This window comes from Coturnix japonica, chromosome 6 (assembly GCF_001577835.2).
Source record: "Coturnix japonica isolate 7356 chromosome 6, Coturnix japonica 2.1, whole genome shotgun sequence".
In the NCBI taxonomy this organism is placed as follows: domain Eukaryota; kingdom Metazoa; phylum Chordata; class Aves; order Galliformes; family Phasianidae; genus Coturnix; species Coturnix japonica.
In genome coordinates, this window is record NC_029521.1 from 9,770,452 (window position 1) to 9,797,873 (window position 27,422).

Here is a 27,422-nt window from a genome sequence, read left to right on the forward strand (position 1 = left end):
ACACTGTTGTTGGTTTGTGGGTTGGCTGTTGGATCATTGTACTTGCATCTGTCAAGTAAAGCTGGCCAAGCTTCCCTTGCCTTTCTAAACTAGTGCTGCTTGTTACTTGATCTACTCTGCATTGTGTTGTGTTGTTTTTTGGGTTTTTTTTTTTTTTTTTTTTTTTTTTTTGTGGAATTGTAAATGTAAACTGCATTGCTGTGCCACATTGTATGACTATTTAGTTTTCACATAAGGAGTAATTTTTTTTTGGTTTCAAAGTATTTTTGTTACCTGTTCCCATATTGCTCTTAAATTGGTTTTATTTCTGTATTGACATAAGAAGGGTGAGAAATAGAATTCAGAACTGGAAACTAAACCTGCAGTGTATCAAAACCCTGGTCTATTGGAGAAGCTGGTGTGGCACTGTGTCCCCGTGAGGCTGGAAAAGATGGATACTGCTTCTGTTTCTGCCTGAGTTATGTAATTGCAGGTTTGCTGTCTGTTATGGAAATTGAGAGTCATGGAAAAAACACTGGGTACTGTAGGACTTTTGGAGAAACTCTCTTAAACACCAAGTTGAACATCAGAGGGCTCAGAAAGGGAAGGCAACTAACTGCTCTTCTTCACTGTGAGTTGTGTAAGTATACAACTAATGTGGCTTTTTAATATGGCTTTTGTGCTCTATGTGTATTGAGTTTGCTCATACTCTGCCAAACTTGTGTTCGCTCTCTGATCTCAGCAGGCCTTCCCATTGGCACTGTGTGCTGGGACAAACTGTTTACAGAAACAGGGGCTATCTCAAAGTCCTTGACATTCCTGCAATCCATCTCAGCAGCCTGTCAGGGCTCATTGTGAACATACATCCTCAAATCAACTGCAGACAAGGGTCCTGTCACGTGTGTTTGAGCACTTCTCTTGGTGCAGGAAGTGCTGATTAGCTTTTCCTCCTGGCCCTTCTGGGCAGGCTGCAGAAGCTGCTCGTGCCCAGCAGCTCTTCTTGGTTACACTACGCTTTCATCAAACATTGATGGCTGAGAAAAGGCTGGTCTCATCAAACACTGAAGCATCTTGATTCATTAGTCTATTTCAGACAGCATAAGATTTTCCACCCCATGTCTTTTTTTGAAGAGTATGAGTTCCTTATGTGAGGGTGGTGAAGCCCCACATCTCTGGGAGAGCTGAGAAATGCTGCCACCTACACCATTTGTGCCATTTATGGCATTAGGAATAGACATAGCTAAGCTTAGCAGCAAGATTTGGGACTCTCTTCTGTTAGGTGCCAAAACAAAATTCCAGCCCTCTGTTTAAGTACTGCCTTCTCTTTTCGTATCTTTTAACTTCCACTGATGACCAGTTTTAAGTAGTATCTTGATTCTCCTTCTTATTACTGCTCAGGAAGTCAGGATTGCACATCTCTGCTGGGAGAAAATGGAGGTCAGAAGGAACAGATTTGTCAGGTCTGCCTAGAAAGTGTAGACCCTGGGGTACTCCACTGGACTTCTTACGTCTCTTGGAGGGTCTATTTGCAGCAGACTTTATTTCTCCCTCAGGAATAATTGCTCCAGCCCCCTGAGGCAGAGATATGCAGAGTTCTGCTCCAGAAAAGAATAGTGTTATTTGTGGTGGAATCAGGCCTATGTATATCACCTCAAGTGACTTGCAAAGCTAAAAAGAAAATGCAGATAGAAGAGTTGCCTCAGCTTGTGCTTCTTCAGACAGACATAGTCTGTCTTTTCTGTGGATCAGAAAGATGTTTAGAGGCAGTGTGATGCATTATTCAACTTCATACCGATCTCTTGTATTAGGCACTTGCAGTAATTCAGGGTAGAATCATCTCTGGGAGTGCTGGGACATCTCCTGGCTTTAGTCCCTTATAGATTACTTAAAAGAGACTGTTTATAAGGCTGTTGAGGCTCAGAGCTGCTATGATACAATTTATTTCCATACGTTAATTGCTAATAGTCACTTATGTGTGTCAAAATACTGCTGTGTCAGTCCTAATATACTACTTACAGAATAAAAGCAGCTAGTAATGAAATGGTTCAGAGAGAAGTGCATATACCTCTAACACAAATAGAGAATTCAATCCTGTCAGTTTTATTTACCCAGGAACTTAAGTATGAATCAACCTATGAGTGAAAATGGCACAATATAACTTCCTGTACCTTGCTGTATTATTTTATGTTCAATTTTAGTTTCTCTTCTGGGAATTCACTTAATCACCTTCTGAGGGTTATCTCCCTTGCTAGCTTTGTGCAGTGTTTTTTTTTCTTCTTTCCTGTGTTTGAAAAAACTTTCCTGGTGCTGTAAGCTGTCAGCATGATACAACCGCAAATATTTTTGGTGGTGGTGATGGGAGCAACAACAGTCATCTATAAAGAAACTTTTGTTGCTCACTGGAATCATTCACAACTGAGAAAGACTCTGGTGCTTGAGTAGAGCGTATATTGCACTGCCAAGGGAAACACAGAGGGAAACCACTGAGAACTTTCTGTAGTGTACAGTGTGGGTGGCCTGTCTCCATAAAGTAGTCAAATACTTGATTCCTTGTCTTATGAAAATTCAAGATGAAAAGAACAAAGCCATTATTTTTCCCTCTGGGATTTGAAGTAAGCATCAAGGTTGTCCCTTTTCTTCCTTGCACCAGCCACTGCAGAAATGTGGGGTATAATAGAAGTGGGAAAACTGCTTGATTGTACAATTGTTGTAGGTTTAGCTTTATTCCTTGTGAATGGAGCGCTTGCAGATGGTTTCTTGAGGGAAACTGTACAACCGCTGTTTGTAAGCAAGAAGGGACCTGTATAGGCATAGGTGTTTATATGTACATGTATGTTAAAGCGTATATTTTTAATCTGCTCTCTGTAATAGAAGCTATGTCTTATTGGTATTAGAAAGATCCCTTTGTGTTCCTTCACTCTGTCCTTTGCACATCTCATTGAAATCATAGTCTGCTTTGATAGAAAGAGGTTTTGGTAAGCTGAGGACTAGCGCAGTCATCTCATCTGCAGACAGAGCGTAAGGTTGTGGCCTGTAACTTAGCCTAACTGCCTTTCAGCATGTAAGGCAGGGGTCTTCAATTACTCAGTCTTACATTAAGGTTAATTCAATACTGCTAGGTTCCTTGCATTTATTATTTAGACAGAAAACATAAGATTACTACAGAAAGATGTCTTTGCCTTGCTTGATAATCTTTCTGCAGTTATTGGGTTATGTGATCAGAAGTGGAAAGGGTTTTTGCCTTGCATAAGAACAGCTTACTTCCCTGTGAGGCACCATTTCATCATGATGACTGATGTTCCTATTGTAGCCTAAATCCCAGAACTCTTATGCAATCTCTACTCAGGATGTTCAGTTCTCCTCCTTTCGATCACTATTTCCTGCAGTTAAAGCTCTCTAGCTGGCATTTTCTGACTGAGGGGGAGCCATGAAGTTGTATGACTTGGGGAAGGAGCAGAGATAACAACAAGCACCCATCTGTTCTTCTTTTCCATCCCTTTGGGATGTCCGGGTGTCCCCTGGTTAGAATTCTTCTCCAGATAAGATAGTGAAGGTGTCACTGTGGGGCAGTCAGGCAAGAAAACAATAGTGAGTCGGGTCCAAAACATGAGATCGATCAGTAAGTTGACAGTAAGGAGCAGAGCTCCTCTCTGTAGGTCAAGGCTGGAGGCTGTATCCCACATCCCTTTGGCTTCTTCCTCTGATAAATTTCCAGAACAGCTATTCTAGTTGCTTTTCAGAAGGCTTGAGGTCAGAAGCTCTGCTGAGTGAAGGCAGCACAGAGGCATAGTGTGTGCAACGTCTTTCAAGGCTCTGTTAGTTGAGTATTTACTGTTCCTTGGTTGAGTGGGATGTTCCAGTACTTGTTTTTCTGTCTCTGCTTCGTTGTCCAGCTGCAGCCAGTATCTTCAATGGGTGAGTGAAGAGGCATTGCCTTCAAGCTTATTCCATCATCATCTTTAAGTTCCACAGCAGATATTAGTATTCTCAGGTGAAAGACTGGGAGATGTGAGAGTGATCTCTTTACTTTGAAGGCAGTGTGAGAAAGAAAGATCTTTGCAGAGCTTGAAGCCTTCCGTACTGGGAGAATCTCAGCTGCCAAGCTCTGTGAGGTTTTCATTCTCCTTTAGAAGGAGAGACTCCACAAGTATCTACTGAGCTACTTTTTCACTCGCTTCCCTGACAAATCTTAACTGAATTAAGAGTCGTAACACAGTGCTGCTCATTTTCTTTCTTGTTCCTGACAGAGTGGAGACTTCCAGTTACACAATGTGCACGGGATCAATCCCTGCAGAATGGCAGGCTTATGAATGCTAGATGGAGCCTGATTTGTCATCTAATACATGTGCTAGCATGTCAGCTAGAGAGCTAATGATATCATCAAGGTTACAAATGGAAAGGCTTTACTTGATAGCTGGTGCTTGTCAGGCTGAATTACTTGGTCCATGCAGAAGGCGTTGGGGAGGAAAAAAATTGAGCCAAGAAAAATGAAATATGGAAGGGACTGGAGACCATTGTATGTCTTGTGCAAAACCTTAGTGTTTCCAGCCTCTGGGGAGAGCAGATTGATTGGTTTGTCCCACATTTTTGTGGAGTTTCTTCTTAAAAGCTTGAATTAGTTTTTTGTAAGCTGCATTGCCAAAGAGTGCCTGGTGTCTGCAGGGGAGTTGGCCTGGGGCAGCCTTGGCAGTCCAAGGGTGCCTGTGATGGTTTGCGGTGTTCCAAAGAGCAAAGTCTGCTTTTTCTGCATGTCTGCCTCCCCGTTACTCCTGCCTGAACCTCTTGGGTAAATGGAAGATGGGAGGATGTGCAATTTAATTTCCTGAAGTGCCTGCTTCCAGTTCCCTCTGAGCTGTTGCATCTTCATCTCAGTAAATTTTGTCTTTAAATTATCTCCAGTCCAATGTGAGCTCCCTGAGTGAGTGTTTGCAGAGTCTATCTACAAAGGATATTTCATAACGTTAATTATACTGTATGAGAGCTAATGATCGTGTGTATTTTTGGTGCTGCCCAGCTGGGAAACTGACAGGGCATTCCTCGCTTTGCCTCATTTGGCTTTTAACACAATAAGTTTTTAATCTTAGTCAGTGACTCACCCTTAGGCCATACCAAATCACGTCATGGAAGCCAAATGTGGGAAGCCTGAAGGAAGCTCTTTTCAGCTGTGCACAAAGAAAAGACAGGACCCATCTTTAACTGTCCTGAGCAGTCAAGCAAGCTCTTGGAGGGTGGAGTTGAATGGCACTGCTGCCTGAGGTTAGTGGGAGGCAAGGAGAGGCAGGAAAGAGAGGTCGTGGAGAACTGCATGGTGAATCCCATCAGAGACTCCTGCTGCAGACCCCCTTCTCCTTGGGAATGCTGAGGGCTGCTTTTGGTGGGTCTGAATCTGCTCCTCTCTGCATCTTGTGAATTACTGCATTATGGATTCCCTGTGTAACAGTCCTGTTCTCCTTACGCTGGCTTGCAGCTCTGCAGCACTCTCATGGCTACAGCAGCTGCACCTGTTTTTATACTGCGTTAGAGGCCAAACAAAACGTGTCTGTGGGTGAGGATGGTATAACGGCATTGTTCAAGAGAAATGTTGTATTTTTGAGGAGGTACAAGGCAGCATGTCAGTGAGGCAGATGTTTATAGAGGATACAGCTCAATTAGAATGAAAGCCCATTTCCAGAAGTACATATAGTTCTCCCTTGAAAGCCTGTGAAGCAAATTCTGAAGCAAGATTTGTCTACATCTAGACTGCTTTAATAGAAACAACATAATGTCCCCCCATATTGCATCCCACTGTTCAAACAAAATGGAAGGACAATTTTAGAACTTGAGATGTGATGTGGAAAATACAGCGTATCCCAGTCTTGAGTGGCTTTAATCAGAAAGATTGGTTTTATTAGCTTAATTCCAGTAAACAGAAATCAGTTCTCCTTACTCAAGAAAATATTAGCATTAATTTTACTTATTAGGTGATAGCGAGTTAAAGGTAAGTGGTGCTTAATCAGGTATTAAATGTATGTGGAAATGAAACGCCTGGACTTTTTCAGTGGAAGCTGCCAAATCAGGGTTAATGAGGAGAATGCTGAAAATGTAATGAACACTTCAATTCTGTTCTTTTTTTTTTTTTTCTCCCTGTGCTACACTTCTGTTGTAATTGCTTGTAAAAGATTCAGAAAGGCCTCTAAGAAGGGGCATGATCCTCGAGCACAACGCATACCTACCAGGAGGTCTGTGCATTTAGATTTTACCCTCACAGGCACTCACTTTGCATCCATGCATCTAAACTCTTATGGAGCCAGAGAGGGTTAGTAGGCTTACAAGGAACATGACTGAGCACAACTGAACATTTTTTGTTCAGACCTTCACACCCTCTGGATTTTAAGATGAGAAAGAGGGATGGGAAAACTGTGTCAGGTGCAGTGAGGCAACGTCATCACACAAAAGCTTGATAGATGCTGTACATCATAAAGATGGGCTGCTTTTGGCAGGGGGGAAAGTGGGTGACAGAAGGTGAAGAAGAACAGGGTACATCTAAGCGGATCTTTAAATACAGGGGACTGCCACTTCTCACTCTCACCCCACTGCAGTATTTTACAGAGTGTACAGATTTGAGTTATACCTTTTTAATCTCAGCTTGGTACAAATGTACAGAACTATGCAAGAGATGATGAAGGGCAAAAGACCAGGCAAATGGAGCAGAGCCACTTTCTACTACCTCACCTGTCTCAGTTAGAGACAGTCTGCAGAGCTATAGATCAGCTCCACTGTGATCTGGGAGAGCAGTTGTTATAATTACCTGTTTAAAATTGTGCCCTGAAATGAGTAGGAGCTGTTAAATTATACTTACAAATTACTTGCAATTATGCAGGTATCTAATAATTGAATATTTTCTTTCTGTACATCTTAAAGATAGCGTTCCTGTTGTACATCTTGCAATATCTTTTGAACTGATGCTTTGCAGAGTGATTTGACCTGTGGTTATGACAACTCAACTGCGAGGGTCAAAATGAGCTATAGGAGGATTTTCAGAGGCTGCTTAACCTGTTTGAATTCTGGTCCTCATTTCCAAGACACGTGGCAGTGCCATTAGATGCTTGCAGGTGCTCAGTTAGAACCTGACATGGATGGATGCCCTATGCTTGATCCTGTGCTCTCAGAACACATTTCTTCTGGCAAAATTATTCTCTAGACCTCAGGTTTGCTTTTATATGTATATATATATATATATATACATATATATATATAAAACCTTTTTTTTTTCTGTCCTTGTGTGCAGCAGCTAAAGAACAAGTCACGCTGTTGCATAACATTGTCAGAGCTCTGTTAGTTCTTTTTTTTTCAAAGATCTTTAAGTCAAGCTGTCTACATCGATATTTTCCATGAGGTAGTTAGCTGGTATTGCCCTCTCACCCCAGGGAAGTCTGTCTAAGTGATTCGGTTAAATCGGGAATAGAAAAAGAAATTATTTTGCGTCCCTTGTAATTATAAGTCAACAACTCAATTTGATATCTACTAGATGTTCTCTCTTGTGTCTTGCTGCATTCCTCAGCCCTGGACCCCTGCTCTGCCTACATCAGCCTGAATGAGCCCTGGAGGAACACAGATCATCAGATAAATGGCTCCCACGGACAGCCCACATGTGATAACCAGATTGATGGGGAGTGGTACCGCTTCACCGGCATGGCTGGCGATGCTATGCCTACCTTCTGCATCCCCGAGAACCACTGTGGGACACATGCTCCCATCTGGCTGAATGGCAGCCACCCGCGAGAGTCAGATGGTGTCGTCTCACGCCAGGCCTGTGCCAGCTTCAATGGGAACTGCTGCCTTTGGAATACCACAATTGATGTCAAGGCGTGTCCAGGGGGGTACTATGTCTATCACTTAACAAAGCCCAGCGTCTGTTTCCATGCATACTGTGGGCGTAAGTAACTGCAGTGGTAGCTTTTATGAAATCTGTTTGCCCTTGTGATGCAGGAAGGGGGGTGAATGTTCGTATTCCTCAAAGGGTCTGACTGCATTCTTGCTTTCTCACCCAGAAAGATGTCAGGTGATGCAACGCCTGTCTATGTGACACTAATTAGACTGTTTTATGTTGGTGCATTCTAAACTTTATTCAGCTAATGGAAATCTTCCATAGCTGACCTGGCCACGGTGATTTAATGTTCACTGCGGGCCTTGTGGCCTGTATTGGCATGCTGCTACATTTGCATCTTCAACTTATAGTAATTAAAGTAGATCTAGTATTAATATCATAATAATATAAGAATTAAACTAGATTCTGATCAGCTTCTAGCAGTTCAGCTTTCTTGTTGTGGGACAGGTCTGTGACTGATGGACTGGCTGCAAGCTGCAAAGCTGACAGTAGAAATACAGTGTATTCAATGTGTGCTCAGTGGTTTGTGTTGAAAACACTTCTGTTGTGCCCTAGATTTTTATGACATCTGTGATGTGGTGGATTGCCAGGGCTCCTGCCTGGACACCAATGACTGCACGTGTTCCCTGGGGACAACGCTTGGACCTGATGGACAGACATGTCTTGGTAAGTACAGAAACAAGTGGCATCAGTTATTGACATTATCTTTCCCTTTTGTTTTTCATTGCTCACACTTCAGTCTATTGTCTTGAAAAGCAGTATAAGAAGAATAAGTATGCTGAGATTAATTTTTCCTGCACTGCCTAGAATGGGTTTTTGATCCTGTAAATGGTTCCTGGTCTCTCCCCAAGGGGTGATATATGACATCACACAACTGAATACCTTCCATACCTTCCTGTCCCTAGAGCTACGCCAGGTGGAGAGTCTAGATCTGCTTTCTTCATGGTCCAACAGTAGGTTGCCCATGCTGAGGGCAGCCAGTAGCACAGGCACTTTGCAGCGTCCTGGTGCAGCCTCATTGGTATTCAGGGAGGACTCTGCAGTCTCTCATTAGACATTTCCTCTCAGCTGCTCTGCTGAATGCCTCTTTCCTCCAAGAAAAGACTCCTGGCTTGCCTAAGGCTACATATTACCCTTTACTACTTAGCCTCTTTGTGCAGCATTGTCCAGGGCCTGGGTTGGAGAAAAATGAAAGATTGTAGGTTGCAGCAAAGCCTCAGGGATTTCAGCAGCACCACACAGTGGTATTCAGTGTCTGGCACTTGGTGGCTGTTCTGACAGAGAACAGTGTGTCTATGAGGGTTGAAGCTGAAATGCTGTAAGTGAGAGCAGAGTGGGAACGTGGCCTACAAGAATTTGAGGCAATCCACGTCATCTCCCCTCAGGATATGGACAGCTGTGGTTATTCATGTGGAGCTGGGTGGGCTTAGGAAGGTAGACTGCGGGGCAATATAAGGGGCCAGAAAGAAGTGGCTGTTGAGGACCTGTAGATCCACACCAATGGAGAGGAAGAGATGATGTCAGGGGAGGAAGGAGCGCTAGAATTTGGGGGAAGTAGGATCTCATCTTTGAGACTTGGTTTGGTGGAGAAGTTGTGAGCACAGTTGGTTCAGTAGACTGCATGGCAGGTGAGATTTTCCCATACGGACTCTAGCTGACCAAGTAGGTGTGGGTGGGTTTTCTTCATGCTCTGGGTATCAGAGTAGGGGCTATGGTTGTTACAGTCTATGGAAAGAGCAGCCTGCCCCTGCTGCTGATCTACACTTTTGATAGGATAATTTTGCTGAAGCTACTCCACCTCACCAGCTGAATGAGTGAGCTCACACAGCTAATTAAAAATATCTATCAACTGCTTCTTAACAAGACTTCCAGAGACAAGTGCCTTTGACTTGCACCAGCACTCAGTAAATGTGTGGCAGGCTCTCATGAAAGGAATTCCTGCTGCAGAAAGACACATGGGAGTCCTGAGTCCAGAGCCTGTCTGCACATGCTGGAGATGCCTTCATCCCTCTGCAGCCAGGCAGGGCAGGATTTCTGCTCTGCTGCTTCTCCTCATGATAAACAGATGGCAATGTCTCCTCTGTAGTAATCATGCTGGTTTACCTGCCTGCAGCCTCGAGTCATATGGCACAGTCTTCTTTTTAATGACTTTCTGTTGTGCTAGCTGCACAATCACATCTGCTTTGCACACAATCCTGTTGGCCTTCCAAAGAAACTATATTAGCCTTTCCTACATGAAGAATATTCCTCCTTTCCCTGCTCACTGGGAGCTGGAGATGCTGCAACAGGGCTAAGCAGCTCACATCTGTCAGTCTCCTTTTCTGTGCTGACTTCAGTGCATTATATGCTTTGAATCCCAGAGTAGAATCGCTGAGCACAATTTATATTTCCATTTGAAAACTTAACTTAGAAGTTAAAGTTAGCTCTTAGATTTTGTAATGGATCTTCCAGGTCAGAGTGTTGCTTTTGACCTCTTGAATACCTGGATCCATCCACATTAAAAATTAGCTCAGTGCTTTCCTAGCACAGTTTCAACAAAGCCAGTGTGTCTCAGCACTGCTGGATGTTGCTGATTTGAAACAACAGAGACAGATGTGCTGTGTGTTCCAGCGTTTGAAGGACCAGCAGTGTGCACTGCTGAGTACAGCCCTCGACTAAGCCAAGCTCTAGGACCTTCTAGCAGTATCTCTGTGCCTTTACCAGTAGCCCTCTCCCTTTTCACCCTCTGTTTTTAAGCAGCTTCAGTTCTATTTTTAGAAGGGAATGTGTGAAGCCTGTCTCTCCTGGACATGCTTCCTCCCTCCCAAAGCTGGGGACCAGCCATTTCTTTGGCTAAAAATACTTAGTTTTTGCCACTTGTGGAAGGAGACAACACCACTAGCTGTAAGCTGGAGATGCTGTCTATGTGTGGGGCCTATTTTATCCAAGAAATCTCATCTCTGATCTGTCTTTTAATTTGAATTTTTTCTTTTTTCTTGTTTTTAGGCTTCTTACAGGTAGTAAATGGTAGCTTCTGAGCAGTTTGGGTGAATCCCCCCTGTGAACCTTGATTCATATTCAGGCCTGCCTAAGGGAAATCATCAGTTTTGTGGCTCAGCAATAGCAGTGATTGAACCTTCCTCTCTTCTGTTTGGTTCACTTTTTGCATGCAGAGATTAAATAAAGCTGAAGAATGACAATCTTGGAGAACAAAGTACCTTTTGAAAAATAGATGGGTATAGACAAACTTTAACCTTTAAAAGAGAGAAAATGAGAAGTTTTCACAGCTTTACCAAGAGATTCAGAAGCATCTTGTGTGCTTTTTCCATCAGTAAATACTCTCAGCATCCCAAGGGGCTCTGTGCAGCCAGCTCAGAGATGTTTCTTGATGAAACTCCATGGAGTTTGTTATGTTTTGCTTTGATTTCAGCTTAATTTATATGTTTACAGCTTTTTTATTTGTTGCTGTTGTTTTGTTTTCTATTCTCATGCCTTTCTTTTGAAATAAAGATTGAATTGTTCAAAATTGATGTAGGATAATGAGCCATGTGTAGCAGTAGCAGGTGTGATACAAAAATAGTTTTGGTTTATTCTTGGTGGGCTCTTCTGTTTAGCTGGTTTTATCAGGCAGCACACGCTGACTCCATTATAATGTCTTTTTGAGTGGGGTGAGAAGTGGTTTGGGATGAAAACGTGGAAACCAATTTGGAAACTTCCCAGTGGGACTGTGTGTGTCTTTACTCTGAAATGGCTGCTGTGTGCACTCAGTCTTTCCTCACAGGTCTGCTTTGATCTTGAGCTAGATTCAGCATGACAGAACACTGCTACTGCCAGCAGACAGCAACCTGTAATAGTCAGCAGGATTGCCCTGATGCATACCATGAGCCCAGGAAAACCATTCTGCAGCTAGATTCAGCATTCCCACATGGCAGCAGCCCCTTTTTGCCAGCTGTGTTTACCAGCAGGCAGACACATAATGACACTTTGTTCTTTGCAGATGAAAATGAATGTGAGCAGGACAACGGAGGCTGCAGCGAATTCTGTGTTAACCTGAAGAACTCCTTCCGCTGCGAGTGTGGGATTGGGCGCACGCTGGGAAGTGATGGAAAAACCTGTGAAGGTGAGGTTTTGTCTATCACAGTCTGCTGGAAACAGTACAAATCATTAAATCATTCCCTTCCCCTTGCAAATTCCCCCAGGTTCTGTCTTGGCTCTTTGCAGCTGGGATGGAACATCACTCCTAGTGCTTCTGTGCTTGCCAGTGGTGCTCTTACTGAAACAGCCTTCTAATCAAGCTGAGAGGCGCCTTCTGGCTGTTCTCCCTGCCTTGTTCATTTCTGCTAGGATTTGCTTGTATTTATCTCTGTGGGAGGAAAGGCAGCAGTGGATCTGGAAGGTTGGTTATCCAAAGAGAGCCAGTTATTGCTGGAGATACTGGAATTTGGCTTGGCAGATTCGTGTGATAGGGGTGCAGGGACAGATGTAGCATTACTCTTTTTTTTTACAGGTGGCATTAAGCATGTCATGGCTTTAGAATGAAGTGTGAGGATTAAATAGCCTTCCAGAGCAGAAACCAAGGAGAGAGGGATCCAGTCTGTGAACAGAAGTTAGAGTTAAGATGAAGGCTGCATTTGTTCTGTTTGTTTTTTTGTAAACAGTTAGCTGTGGGCTCTGCCATGAACAACAGCTGCAGGTACCTCCCTGAGATGGTACTGCAAGGTACAGAATCCTTGAAGAGTTTAGACTGGTGCCTAGGCAGGGTCTTAAAAACTGAAGTATTGTTTTGGGCTGTTGTTACTAGCAACATATAAAAATCTTTAGGCAGAAATATGAAAAGCCAGCAAAAACTGACCGCTGCCTGATGTTTTCTGTGGTCACCTGTGAAAAGCACAGTGGCCCCTCACAGACAAAGCTGCTGTCTTGCATGTTCACATACTGTGAGGCTTCAGACAAGACTAATAGCTAACAAAGTGCCTTGCTTTCAAGCCACCCATCTGCCAGAACTGAACACATCCGCAGCCTTTGTGCAGCCTTATTTGAGCAGCAGTGTGGCAGGCATCCACAGTGCAGAGATGGAGAGGGGGGATGCCATTCTATGTTTGGGCTGGACACCACCACCTTTATGGTGCGCTGACAGGTAGCTCCAAGCTGCAGCTTTTGTCCCTTTTTCTCCATTTGACAGCGTACAACCTTCCATTTCACTTTTGTGAAAAATCTCCTTTCCAAGCTCTGTTAATAAAACATCAGTCATTCATGTGACTCTTCCCTAAGGAAAGCTGCTGTACAGAGTGCTTGTTCTTTTGTGTGGGGCCAAAAGTGATCCGTGGGCCATTCCACATTCAGCACTGAGCTGTTGGAGAGTCACATAAACTGGCTGTGCAACACAACAGTTTTTATTCTCACTCACTGCACGCTTCTGACAGGACTGAAGGGGTCTGTGCTTGGAGACTCGTTTGTTTATTGCCATTACCGAATTTGTTTTTTAGCACCCTTGGAGTATCATTTAATTTCCCCTTCTGTAAGAAGGACAGTGTTTTCATCAGTTCACCGTTGCTGCAGAGGATTTTTACAATCTTGTTAGTGAGTTTTATTTCTGAAGATGTGCCTGCAGTTTTGTGAGCCACTGGAGTATGTGATTTACTTGAGCCGCTTCACAGCCATTGCTGAAAAGAAAGAATGTAAGAGATTTAGCTTGAGTGTATGAACTGATGAGGCAGAGTAGGGTTAAGAGTATCTCAGTATTTCCTTCATAATGCTTTACCTGCTGTTTTGACATGTCTTGATTTTCAAGGTGTTGTTGCCATTCCTGAAATGTACCACCTCGCTGTGCTCACATCCATTGTTTGGTGTCCGTAAATGTTCAGAGAGCATTGATGAATGTCAGTGGATGTAATTTTTTCCACATGGAGGAATTCAGTGGCATTTCTTTGCTTCATATGTACTTCCATGTTGGACTCCATTTGGTCAGGCTGCCCCTCTGCTGCCATCTGTTGTGCAACAGCAACATACAACAGTATTGGTGGCAAAGTTCAATCTATATTGCCATGTCACCAACATTTGTCTCATGTTGTGGGCCAATGTAGTAAAACAGAGGGCATTACTTTTGGAGCAGCCCCTGTATTTTGTCTTTGTGGTTTGTGTATATCATATTTATTCCTATTTGGCTGAGAACATCTAAATGTGTTCATCCCAAAGGGTTGCAGTAACAATCAAGCAGTGAAGGTTACTCGAAACAACTGCCTCCTGCTCTGTTATTTTCTTTCTTATTTTCTTTATAATATAAAAGCCAAGATGTGAAAACAATCTTCCTTTCTTTAGATTTTCAGATATTCAGAGTATTATCTGGATGACCTTTCCAGGCTCTTTTCTGTAGTTATAGTGTCTGGGAATATGTTTTGCATGAAAATTCAGATTCTCAAAGAATTGCCTCAGCTGAACAGTGACAGTATAGGAGAAGAAATAAGAAATCCCCCAATTAGCTGCACTGCACACTTTAGATAGTAGGAATCTAGGAGCAGAATCAATCTTACACCATGAACTTGGTCATTCTGTTCCTGTAATAATGCACCTCAGGGCAACAAGCCAACCTTTAACTTGCACTGAACAAGCAGAATTTCTGGTAAACTCTTGTAAGAATTCCCTCCTCAGTTTACAAAGGGAATGCAGGAGTATGTAGTACATCTACATGGGTCACAGCTGGGAAAGTCTCAGCCGAAGAGTGTGTCTTCTCTTTGTTGTGCCTGCTGGAGATGGGACCTGGCTGCATGGGAGTCTGCCCTCCCTGAGACACCTGCCTTGCAGATCTCAGTGCTTTAATTCTGATGTGACTAAGGAATGGGTGTGGTTCTATGTGGCAGAAGTCTGGGGAAGGTTTTCCCTTGTCTTTTTGAAGTTAGAAACAACATAAAAATTTAGATTAAGGCGATGTCTCAGAAGCCAGAACGGGCAAAACTGAAGATTGCCTACTCAGCCATGTTGTGTTTGTCGAATATAGCATATGATTTAATTTGGTAAGCGTTTTCACAGAATTTCTTGTTAACTTCATGATGGAATAGCAAACACAGGAAACAGGATAACTAAAATTAAGTTTCCATTGCATTTTCTTGAAAGCAAGCTCACTGTGCTGCTGCCTTCAAGTTCAGCGCTGGCCATACTATTTGTTAGTTAGCCAGGAGCGTATGCTGGGGCCTGACAGCTGTCTGAGCAGCAAAGTGTGCTGATTTCCCCTTCTCTTGCAGAAATTGAAGGCTGTCACAATAACAATGGAGGCTGCAGCCATACCTGTATTGAAGTGGAAGACACGTACCAGTGTGAATGCCCGAGGGGACTTGTTCTGTCAGAAGACAACCACACCTGCCAAGGTAGGTTAACAGATGGGAGGCACAGCAAAGAATCTCACTTGACAGCCTGTGTTCCTTGCAGGTGAGATGTGTGTTTGAAGGAACTTTTTCTCTGCTTTTGTTGTTGTGCGTTCTTAGTCTCTCCTTTCCAGTTTGGTTAATGGAGCTTTGTCATCTCCAAAACTGAGAGCCTGGGGACATTGCTCTTCTTACTAAGTGAGGGAAGAGAGGCTCAGGACCCAGCTGGGTGCCTTTTGCATCACAGGCGAGTTTAGCAGTGTTCACTTATAATTAAGATTGCTTAACATCTCCCACAACATTTCTCTGCTTGAGCTGTGCATGCCTTTGTCAGATTTATGCTGTTAGAACTAAAATTTTCCATGCCTCAAACTGGGCTTTTTAAATTTCAGCTGAAGTGGTTCAGACACTTCCAAGAATGAGGTTAAAGAGGCAGGCATTTTTTTTGCTCAAGTTAAATTTCTCTGTAGCTATTACAGTCAGTGTTGCCATACCTTGCAGGAGGGTTTTGCTTGGTTGTTCTATGGAAAATTGTCCAAAATAACATCTGAAAATTGACAATTGCTTCTGCTGACCAGTCCCTTCCTGTACACAAGGAGTCCTTCTTGCCAACCTTATTCACACCTGCGGCATGTGTCTGGAATAAATGGGTTTCCATTCCTGAGTTGCAAGAGCTGAGTGAGATTCCTTTCACACCCAGGCTTCCAGGAGTCAGTCTAGCTCTAGCAATGAGTGCAAGGAGCAGAGCATTAAGAAAGGGAAGATCCTGAGGATATTAAGAGTTAGCTGAGGGTCTGCTAATGACTTCTTACAATTCAGGACTTGCATCCAGGATTCTTCCGAGTCTTAGAATCCTACAGCTAGCTGACCCCTGGAAGGAATGAGCAGCCTGGATGTCTTAAAGAGATCTACTGTGATCATCTGCGGAAGAGACATACAGCTTAAAACTGCATCTTGAGGACAATCGTGTGGGTATTTGAAAGGCAGACAGATCTAGTAAAGGTGTATGTTTGGTGGCCCTGCTAGGCAGGGGGTTGGAACTACATGATCCTTGAGGTCCCTTCCAACCCGAGTCATTCTGTGATTCTGTGATTTTGTAATACCCTGGTGTTCCTCGTCTCGCTTGTCGGACCACTTGTCAGACCTGGTAGGCTCAGCATAAGCTGGAGAAAGTGACTGCCACTGTGGTGGAGGCAAACTAAACTGATAGCTCTCCACTTGTGCTCGACCTCGGTGGGCCCACAAGTAACCTGTACAGTTGCCTTCAGATATTTCAATGGGAATTTGCTAATGGGCTTAAGTCATAGTCCAGGCAGGATATAAAATGAAGGAAATGGAGCCTGTCATGGTCTGATTCCCTTGACCTTTAGGTTGTGCCAGAGAGGATGCACTCAGAGCTGAGTCTGTGATGATTTGATGTCTTACAAACTGCCCAGACACCTGCTAGAGATACAAATCCAGACATTGCAGTGGCCAGTGCAGATCTGCCCCAGAGAGGAAGGTGAAATTGTTCTACTTTTTGCAATTTCTGCTCTTGAAGCTTTTTAGAATGCAAGCCATACAAAGGTGCAGTAATGTGAAATCAGCACCAGAATTATAGGAAAGGCAAATGATGCAATAATGAAGACAGTTCAGCAGCATCTCTTCTGTCTCATGTGGACATGACTTAATCTACATCGCAGGCATTGTTCAGTGCAAGAGAGGCTGGTGAATCATGCATGGTAGAAGACTGTTTGGCTCTAGGTCTCGCAGGTAGGAAGATACATGGTGAGTGACACAGGGACACCCCTGGAAAGGAGCAAGTCTTCCTGCTGAAGCAGGTTGGCTGCCCTTCTGGGGTGCTATATCCCAGCCTCGCTCTCTTGCTGATAGAGTCAACGATAGTTCCTTGAGATCCCTTTCTGTCCTCCCATTTAAGTACTTAAGTGCTTGGAAATGCTCTTGCAGCAGAAAAGAGATGCCAAGAGCCTGTGAGAAAGTGCTGCATCTGCAGAGATTCTCTGAACACTCCTCTGCAGGCGAAGCTGGCTTATGGCTGCCTGCAGTAGGGCTGAGTTGCCCTCTGTTACTTTGTCCTCTATTTTGGCATGCTGTAATCTGAGCTTCCTTTTCACGCACAGAATCAATCTTCTGCACTCCTGTTTACAGGGTGAGCACTGCACATTTGGGATTCAGTACCACTTACTGCTCTACCGGATCCCAATGGGGAGGAGGTGATGGGGATTTCCAAGAGCTGTGATTATTCATATTGATTGAAGGTGCGATTGATGGATTAAAGCCAGAAAGAGCAATGTTCTTCAGTCTTGTCTCCCTGAGGCAACCCCAGCAGGATTAGAAGGCTGTGCATTTCCCAGCCAACGTTGTTTCCTCTTCAGCAGCTGCTAATGAGAGCAGCAGCATTGCCGGGTGCCACACTGAGGCTTGCAATAAGGCAACTCATTAAGTGAGATTGCTCATTCTTTTGCATTTCATGAATATATGTCCCTATCCAATGGCCTGCCATTTTGATATGACAGAATTTATCTGGAACTGTACCATGCAATTTTTTATGGCATCTAATCCGGCTTACAGTTATATGATTAGCAGAGCAGGACGGGCACAGTTGCCTGGAGCTATTATATCTCCACCTTATCAACCCTCCCCTGTGCTGCTTATACATTCAAAACAAATATTAATCTTCTTCCACAGATATAACAGCCTGGGCTGAAATTTCCCCATAGAGATACCAGCTAGCCTTACCACTTGGAATTTAGGGGACCACTTTTGTACCCCGCCTCTTTCTGAAATGTGATTGTGAAATGCTTTTCTCCCTTCTCCCACATCCAAGCCTTGTGTACACTCCACAGGGATGATGATGCAGCTTGTTTCTGTTTGTAGTAGTGGCTCAGGGTTCCCCAGCACTGGGAAGCCCGTGCTCAAAGAGAACACCTTTTCCAAGCAGTTGTGCTTTGGAAGGCTGAGGAAGGAGCCACAGGCCACACAAGAAAGAAGGTGTCAGCTGCTGGAAGCAGCATAAACCACAGAACTTGCCACAGAAGTTCTCTACAGTGGTCAAGGTACCATGCAGATATTGACACAAAGGAGACTTTAAAGTGCATGATGAGGAGGCCTTGCTGGCACTCAGATGCTCATGAGTGCGTGAACTGAAATATTTGACAGGCAAAGTCTGAGTGAGGCCTTGGGGAGCCTCCCACTCTGGGCTGAGCCCAGGGCAATGATGCACCTAACAGCAAGGCAGGGGAGTGCAGCTCTCCGAATGCATGAAAAATTCTGTGGATAAAAGTGGATTCCTTGGCACACAGGATAACCCATTTCTGCCGGGCATCTCAGGCCTGGCAGCTGGGAGCTCATCACCTGCAATGGAATAACATGTTTGCATGTAGTCATGTAGTCATGCTACATTACTGGCTCCTTTTCAGTTCCCCCAGCACTTCTCTTGCTGGCATTGTTTGTTCTGGGAAAATTAGGCCTACTCCATGCTAAATCATGCTGGTGCAAATAGTGTCCTTGCTTGCAACACAGCCACTAAATGGGTAGAACTGAAGCTCAGTTTTTGATAGTGATTAGTCTTCTGAGTGTGAATGTCTAATGTGGTTTGAATTGCATTACCAGTTATTCTGAGGAGGTTCCAGTGTGTTTTGCTAAGCAGAGAGTGAGCTTGAATCAAAAGTACATCTGCCCACAGAAGCTGTCGTTTGTGCTGTCATTTGTTTCTATGCTCAGATGGTAGGTGCACATAAATGTCTCCTGCAGCACCAGAGCAGAGGTCGAATGGCACAGCTGACTTACTTTTCTTCCCTTTAGTGCCACTGAAAGACATTTAGAAACAGAGACAGCAGGAAATTTAGTCCTGAATTTTGGAGAATTGCACTAGGGATGCAAACCCTCGTGCCTAGAAGTACACCTTCATACAAGGACTATGTTTCTGTTCATCAAGACATTAGAACAGTGAAGCTCTGAATCTACATTGATCCTCTCAGTTCTCCAAAGGATATTCTTCTTGCTGTCTGCATTACGGTGTTCTCAAAGTCCCTTGTCTCCTTGTGAGCTTTGCATTTGACTCGCTCAGTTATTCCCACTTGCCTTATATTGTCAGTGTAGGAAAAGTTAAGGTAATTCTTAGTACTTTAGTTTTCCATTCTAACCCTGCAATGTCATTAGGAACGCATATTGCTTTGGGCACACTGCATACATTTTAGCATATCACCTTGACAATTGTTAGGTTTTTTTTTTTGTTCTTTTAAAAAAATAATTCCCTGCAGGTGCACAGTAGCTGTTACAAATGGACATTAGCTGGGACATGAGAATTTTTTAACTGGAGGTAGGAGGCAGGTTTTAGCAGCTTTCTTTGTATCCAAAGTCCATAATCCTAAATCTCATAAACGTGATCAGAGAAGGGAAGGCAGGTCATGTCAATACCAAGGATTCCGAATATAATTAATTTTGGGGAAAATCTTAGGGAACTCACATGTTTGCAAAAAGTTTTGTCATGATTTTAAAACATTCTAGATGATGATTCTGGGGGGGATTTGCCTTTCTGGCTGACACGTGACTAGAATAGAAGCAATAATATGCCTGTCCTACATGTAATTGAACATGTTTATACTTCAGGGATATGTGCAATTATTTCTTAAAGGGAAATCATTTTCTCTTTCCTTTTTCATTTTGCCCAGTATCTATGCTCCTTCCCACTTCTTGTGTAGTAGAATTAATTGGAAAAAAAAAAGTTCACTTGAAGTGGTTTATGAAAATTAAATGTAGGTTGGAATGAAGTGGAGTTCTCATAATTGCATTTGTCAGAGCTCGGTATGTTACTCATAAAAATATTGATTATCATGGCATTTTGAGATGCTTTTATTGGCATCTCCATAGAATCATGCTGCCTTGTTTTGACGTTCTCTATTTAATGCAAAACCTGACACAGAGTCTTAAAAAATGGCTTTGCCTGCAGCACTGTGAATTTGCCAGCTGTATCTGGGAAAGGCTATTCCCAGAACATAGCAGTGCTAGAGATCACCAGTCAGAACTGTGCTGACCCAAGTGCAGCTGGAAATAAAGCATGGCTATGTTTCTGCTGCAGCTCTAGCTGTTGCTGATGTCTTCTTCTGTGGCATCACTGCATTAGAACTTGAAACAATGGTAGTTCAGTATTGCACAGATGGCAGTTTGAGATAGATAGATTACTACAGTAAAATGATAATCATAAATGCAACATATTTTCCACCATTTTTTGTCCCTCAGTAATGGTTGGTAGAGCCCTTACCCAACTCTCTTCTAGATTTGTACCCTAACCTCCTTCCGGTGATTTTTCTTGTAGTTCCAGTGCTCTGCAAATCCAGCTCTATTGAGGTGAGCATCCCAAAGGATCTGGTTGGAGGCTTGGACCTTTCTCTCATCAACACTTCCTGCAAAGGAGTATCCAATGGCACTCACGTCAACATCCATTTCTCCTTGAAGTCCTGTGGAACTGTTGTAGATGTATGTATACCCATGGCTGTCCTGTCCCTTGGGATCACTCAGATTTGAGGACTTGGTTGATAGCCTATTTGGGAAATAAAGTTGATTTATCTGACTGGGGCCACTTCTGGTGTTACCATGCAGCTGGCCTTAGGAGAGCTTGTTCCATCTCCTCTCCAGTGATGTGCATCTGTCAACACATGTACAAGCTCAGCCAGCATGTCACAGAGGTGGCTTCACTGTCACTGTGGCATGGAAAGGCCGGTAGTGCCATTCTTCAGCCTCCTGTTGGGGCACCCTCTAGTCCTAGATTGTATTTTGAGGGTTGCACTTGCAATTGTTCAGGAAGATGAACATTGCTCAGGTTGCAGTGGATACATTCATAAGCTGTACTTTCAAAGGCTGATTTATGTCTGAGCTTCCTGCAAAGGCAAATTCAGCTGCTGATCTGAACTCGGAGAAGCCCTTTCCTTTAAACCCTTTTCTTTCCTGTAGGTCATAAATGACAAAATCATTGCCACCAACCTGGTTACTGGCTTGCCAAAGCAGACTCCGGGGAGCAATGGGGACATCATTGTCCGCACCAGCAAGCTGCTGATCCCAGTGACCTGTGAGTTCCCACGCCGGTACACAATCTCTGAAGGTTATGTGCCCAATCTCAAGAACTCACCCTTGGAAATAATGAGTCGTAACCGAGGCATCTTCCCCTTCACCCTTGAGATCTTCAAAGATAAAGACTTTGATGAACCCTACAGGGGTGCTCCTCCCACCCTCAAGCTTCGGGACTCTCTGTACTTTGGGATTGAACCCTTGGTGCATGTCAATGGACTGGAGACGCTAGTAGAGAGCTGCTTTGCCACTCCCACCTCCAAAATCGATGAGATCCTGAAGTACTACCTGATTCAAGATGGGTGAGTTCACTATTCCCTTGCTTGTTGTCTATTAGATGGGACTGAGTCACATCACCTGTGTGACACAGGAAATGCTATCACCTATCAGCAGCGTTATTTACCATATTCTTAGTAGACACCAGCATCCAGGCTGTCAAGCTGAAACCACCCATATTGTCACAGCAATTGGGAAGTACTGAAATAGGTTTACTCAAACCTTTACAGGGCATCTTTTTTTTTGTAATTAGCTTGTGGATAATTGAGTTGGCTCCTATAAATGAGATTCTTGCTGACAGCCCTCTCTCTGCCAGCCTGCAGAGCGCCTGCCTGTTTGGCAGAACCCCTCTGGCAGTGTGTCATTGCCATGCAGCTGCTTCAGCCCAGGAGAAGGTTCTTAATTATTTTCCCGTACTGGCCTTCGTATAGCATGGGCCAGATGACTCCCTGATTCATTCTGGCTGGAGCTCCACGAGCTCCCTTTGCTTTGCTCTTTCTCTAATACCTGTCAATCACTGCAGTGGATATAGGGTCCCTCTGGCTGTAATTTTCTAGAGTGCTTGGGGATAGTGATTATTCCAGGATATGCTAGTAGAAAAAACCCTAGGGTGGGTCTCTGGATTTACTGGTCTCCTTGGGATGGCTTATAAGTCTGAAGTTGGGATCTACTATGGATTCTAAGGTGACTCCTATTCAGATGCAAACATGACAGTGCTATGCTGCTGTTTAGGGAATGTTTGCATCCAGCATCTGGCAGCATAACCAGACAGTGTGGGAGAGATCACAGCTGGGAGCAAGTCTGCCCTACTGTAGGCAGGAAAGTGCAGCCAGTTACAGACTCTAGTGTCTGTATCTGTGTGTATCTTAAGCCCATCACTTCAGGGATTGGGCTTATGTAAGTCGTGGGTTCTGTCTGCCAAACTGTTTAATGAGGACAACAATTATTTCCTTGGCTGCCAGGCTGAATTGCCCACTGTCACAGCTGATGACAAGTCCTGTACAATTGCCTTGTAGCAAAAGGTTCCTGCAGAGTACAGCACACAAAGGTTCTCTTTCACAAAGGTTTCAGCATTACTTTATTTCTAGCCTGGGCTACAGTCCTTCAGCTTGTGGCATTTATAAGCAGATTTGTAATGGGAGGATTGATTTGTCGTCTCCCTGACTGTCCCTGTAGACCCTCATGGGCTCAAGGCTCAATAGTCTTTCCTACCATGAGCGCAGATAATGAGCATTTAAAATAGAGGCCAAAGCCTGAGCTGAATAGAGAAAGGGGAACATGCAATCGCTTGAATTTATCACAGCTCTGGCCTGGGGATTTACCCAGTGAGAAGCTGGGATGTTTCTGGTAAGGCCTTTGCCTGCTGCTGGGGAAGGCACACTAGCAGCCCCTTTGGTTCTGCTAATCCTGCAGAGGGCATTAAAACTTCACCAAAGGAAAAATGGGCTGGAGCAGGCTAACTGGTGCTTGTCCAGACTGCTCAGATCTTGGACTGTCACTGCAGACGCCAGTGCCTCCAGCCAGCCCCCCACACTGAGCAGTGGTACTGCTCGCTTAGACCAAAGGCTAATGGTGTGCTCTTGAGCTAACCAAATCTCTTTATCTGTCACTGTGCTCACAGCAATTAAAAAGTAAAATTAGCTGAATACACTGCTGATTTGTCTGTGTTCCAAACAGCTCTGCAATAACCTTGTTTCTTTCCATCAACTCAGCCCCAGAGGCCCAAGGCAATAAAGATGAGATTTTTAAGTTGGCTTGATTGTATAGGATCAGATCTGCAGGAGTTAACTGCAGCTGAGACTTCCAGAGGGAAATGCTGTTTACATGTGAGAAGATATGCCTTAAATTGAGAAATGGGAAAGCTCCTTCTCCTGCTTTCTTCCCTGCTATTTCCCCCCATCTCCATCTGGCAGGAGGTGGGACCCCTCAGCCCCTCCCCCTGCACTGTTGTGACCATGCTGGAAATCAAGATTTTCCCTGATTCCTCCTCATAGGCTCTATAATACACTGGTTCTAGCCCAGCCAGCCCCAGAGCAGCTCTCCTGCTTCTGCTCTTGCCTTTTCTCTTTCTCAAAACCAAAATAATAAAAAGGCATTGACCAGTTGCGTGGGTGATAAACATCACAGTTCTCTGGGGCATCCAGAACCAGGTCATGGCATTGAGGGCCATCCCATGTTATCTGGTGTGTTCACAGGCTGCAATTGATTTGAGCATTACGTGGTTGAGATAGTTCGTTGCTCTCCTAATACAAGTACATTATGCACAGAAAAGGGTTATTTTCCCCTTAGCCTGACCAAGCTTACCCATTTTTTCCCTACAAACTTCTGTTCCTCTGCCCCTTCTTGCCTCCACAAGGCTTGAAGCAGGAGCTAAGGCTTTTACTCCAAGGCTGGGACATGGTATGGCCCCATGCACAATGCCAGGTGACTTGACCCTGTGACTTGGGAGCTTTCTAAACTTTTCTGTGGTGCTGCAATGCTTCTGTTGCAACCTGCTATAAGACAGTTAGGGATGTGGTAAGGTCTCTCTGTACCTATTTCTGGTTCCTCTTGTTCCTCCATTTTCCACCTCCCTTCACCAAACTGCTTGGTTTCTTGCAACCAGAGCTGAGAACCTGCAAAGAAACTGGAATTTAGGAATTAGTTTGAGGTAGTGTTCAAAAGTCATCGCAATTTATGTGTTCATAAACAAAGGACATGCTTCAGAGATGACTTTGTCGTTCTACACAATTGAGTGCCTTTAGGAATGCTGCTTTTACAAGCAGCTTTATCCTATGCAATGTAGTAACACCTGGCCTTTGGCCTCGAGGTGGAAGAACCTGTGTCATTTTCCTGGATGCACTCTGTTAATCTATTATCTCACCATGGATGACTTCAAGTTTGCCTCCCAGACAAGCTGACTTGTAGACAGGGACTTCTCTTCAGAAATTCAGAATGTTGCACTGGAAGATGAAATGAGGACAAACTTGACTGCAGCTCTCTGGCTCTGCTGAAGGGGCTGGAACACATCCTACCAGCTCTCTGCTGCTGAGCTGCTGCTTTGACTGCAGATGCTATTATCATCACTGTTGTTTTTCCCCCGTCATTCCTGAATTTTCTCCTGTGGCCAAAAAGGAAGTAACAGGAATGGGAGCTTAGCTTGAGAGGGCCAGACCCTCCTTTACTTTCTTTGGTCAAATAGACAGGGGTGCTTTTTTTTTTCTTCCTTTTTCCATTTCTGGAAAAGCCATTAAATCCTATCCCTCTGTTTTCTTCAGCTGCGTTTCTGATGATTCGGTGAAACAGTACACGTCAAAGGACCATCTTGCCAAGCATTTCCAGGTTCCTGTGTTCAAGTTTGTGGGCAAAGACAACAAGGTAAGCTTAGAACCCACCTCTCTGACATTGCATCATCCCTGATCTGACTGCGTAGTCTTAGCACGGAATCGGCTGTGTGAGAGCATCAGCAGGAGGCATGGCAGGCCCAAGGCAGGTTCCACTGTACCTGTTCTAGCTGATGTTTATTTCAGAAGCCTGAAATGGGTTCTTTAAAAAGAGAGTAACAAAAAGAAGTGAAATTAAATGACATACAAAGGACAGTCATGGAGCATCAGTGGTATAGCTGGCTAATATGGTGTTTTTCCAATGCAGTCTTTAGGATCCCTTATATGCTGGAAGAGAAAAGCATTTGTGTTTCCAGTCACCAAGCAGAAATCTGGGAAATGAGCCACCTTGCAGTGTCCTCTCTTTAAAACAAAATCATTTATAGTTTTCAATCTCATCAGCGTTTTCTATCATGTATTTGAACAGATGCCCTTCAGTTTTCTAGATGGGAGGTTTCCAGATACCATTGATCTCAGTGTGCAACCAGGCTGCCCAGGCTGGTGGCAGTTGGGGGCAGAAGCTCTCGAGTAGCAGGACAGCTGAAAGGATAATGCCATCTTCCTAATGCAAATAGCTTTCCTTTTCTGTGCCAGAAGAAACCAGATCTTTCAATCACTGTTATGATGCTCAGCCAATGTTGCTTGCTCCGAAAGGCATGAGGTTGCCTCTCCAGCCCCTGCAGAACTTCACTATGGTTACAAAGAATGAGATCTTCCAAAATTCACGGATTTTGCTTGGCCATCTGTTTGACACTGCTGCCTCCATGTGCATCCTCCTGTGCAATGGATTTTGCTTTAAACCTCGTCATTGATTAAACATTCACAATTGTTTGCTTCCCTAATCACGACTTGCAGGGATCTTACAGCCCTTGTCATTTGGAGGGCAAGGAGCAGCAATCCTGTCACTGTTTGCCTTACTTGTGCAGAAAGAAAGAGCAGCTGTCTCCCTGCTCTTTGTGCTCTCCTTCCCTCAGCTACCAGCCTTAACCCTTCAGCAATTTGCATTCCCCTTGCCTCTCAGGTGCCCATCTTTATGTTTTCCCAGCTCTTGTCAAATTCTCCTGTGTGTTTCTATCAGTCCATCTCCTTGTGAAGCTTCATGTGTTCTTGGCCTGCTTCCTACCACACAGCTGCTGCTGGATCATGCAAGCTCTTCCAAGCTTATGCCTGGCATTTTCATCCCTTCATTTCAAGCCTTTCTGTGCCCCATCTCACCCTTGGCTGAGAGCAGGCACTGTGCTCTGAGGAGGCTCAGCCCTCTCCTAGGCACAGGGGAAACTGGTGGTGCATCCAGCTTGCTGGGGATGGCTGTGGTGACTAAGGACCTTGTTGCTGTGAGACCAGAAATGGCTGCACAGTGTAACTTTCATGCCTGCTGTCTCTCCAGGAAGTGTTCTTGCACTGCCGCATCCTTGTGTGCGGGGCGCTGGATGAGAGCTCCCGCTGCGCCCAGGGCTGCCGGCGGAGGGTGCGCAGGTCGGCTGGGATGGAGGAGCAGGACGAGCCTGGGAACTTGGCAAACCACCTCTTGACAGGCGGCCCCATCAGAATCGACTTCGATGACTGACACCCAACCCCTGGAACAGCATCTCTGCCTGAGACCGTTCTTAGCAGTGTCTTCTTTCCTGGTTGTTTGAGAAGCGAGAGGTGTTTGACAAAGCCCCACTTGAACCTCAGGACTTGTTCCCTAGCCCTGCAATGGTTGGTTGTGAAGTAGGCTTGGCACTTGAGGCAGCCAGCTGAGTGCAAGCCAGACAGCAGAGCGGTTTGGTTTTAGCTCCATTTGATTGGTTGAAAGAATCCTGCTGCTTTGCAGGCTTGAACCGTTATCCAACTTTGTCTTTCCCTATAGCCACCCACAGGTTCCATAGGACTGTTCATCTTGGGCTCAACATACTATTCAAGCCCTTCTTTCATCAGATAATAAAAACAGTATTATAGCTGAACATGTTGGCTATGAAGTTCTGCGAATGATGCTGAAGTTTGTGGATGTGCTGTGATTTTGGATGACCTTTAATAAAAATGTATAAAAATATATATCCCATAATGTGCAAGTTCCTTGGCGCTACTGAACAGTTGTCATTGCAGGCAGCTTAAACTAGGTCTATCACAGGCACTTTTGAAGGTTATTTTTAAGTAGTCATAGGTATTTAATAGTGTTTTTTAATTGTCTTTTGATAATTGCATGCAGTTTAACAGTGTCTCTTTTATTTAGCATATCGTTTGTTCTTTCTTTCTTTCCTCTCCATCCCCTCCAACAATGCGGTGCCTATTGTAAGTGCTATAGCACTTCTGTTTGAAGAAAAAGATCATTAAAAATCTATACACGCCCACCCCAAGTGTGCTGCTACCAAGTCTGTGTTTGAAGGTTGTGATGATGCATTACCCTTCACAGGAGGGGCTGTGCCTCTGCCAAAGGGATTTGAGCAATGCATAATTACAAATGATCACTGCAAATAGTTAATGTGGATGGTTGCTGGGGACAGGGGTGTCCCCAGTGAGCCTGGTGACAGGAGACATTGTGGCCTTGTTTGT

General features: G+C 44.3%; 1 protein-coding gene across 5 annotated transcripts in view; it reads left to right on the plus strand.

Annotated features, from left to right (window-relative positions):
- The window catches only part of OIT3 (oncoprotein induced transcript 3), a 30,621-nt gene extending 3,400 nt beyond the window's left edge, over positions 1–27,221 (plus strand). For 3 of the 5 annotated variants that reach the window (XM_015866284.2, XM_015866286.2, XM_015866283.2), the window contains 9 exons: positions 473–619; positions 7,520–7,894; positions 8,402–8,512; positions 11,823–11,945; positions 15,064–15,186; positions 20,501–20,661; positions 21,136–21,551; positions 24,783–24,882; positions 26,275–27,221. In XM_015866284.2, coding sequence (XP_015721770.1) covers positions 487–619; positions 7,520–7,894; positions 8,402–8,512; positions 11,823–11,945; positions 15,064–15,186; positions 20,501–20,661; positions 21,136–21,551; positions 24,783–24,882; positions 26,275–26,454 — 1,722 coding nt within the window. In that variant the 5' untranslated portion in view covers positions 473–486 and the 3' untranslated portion in view covers positions 26,455–27,221. Of the gene's footprint in view, positions 1–179; positions 620–3,184; positions 3,895–7,519; positions 7,895–8,401; positions 8,513–11,822; positions 11,946–15,063; positions 15,187–20,500; positions 20,662–21,135; positions 21,552–24,782; positions 24,883–26,274 lie in introns of those variants that run through there. The other 2 variants (XM_015866285.2, XM_015866287.2) reach the window with 2 other exon arrangements.
- The last annotated feature ends 201 nt before the right edge of the window (positions 27,222–27,422 follow it).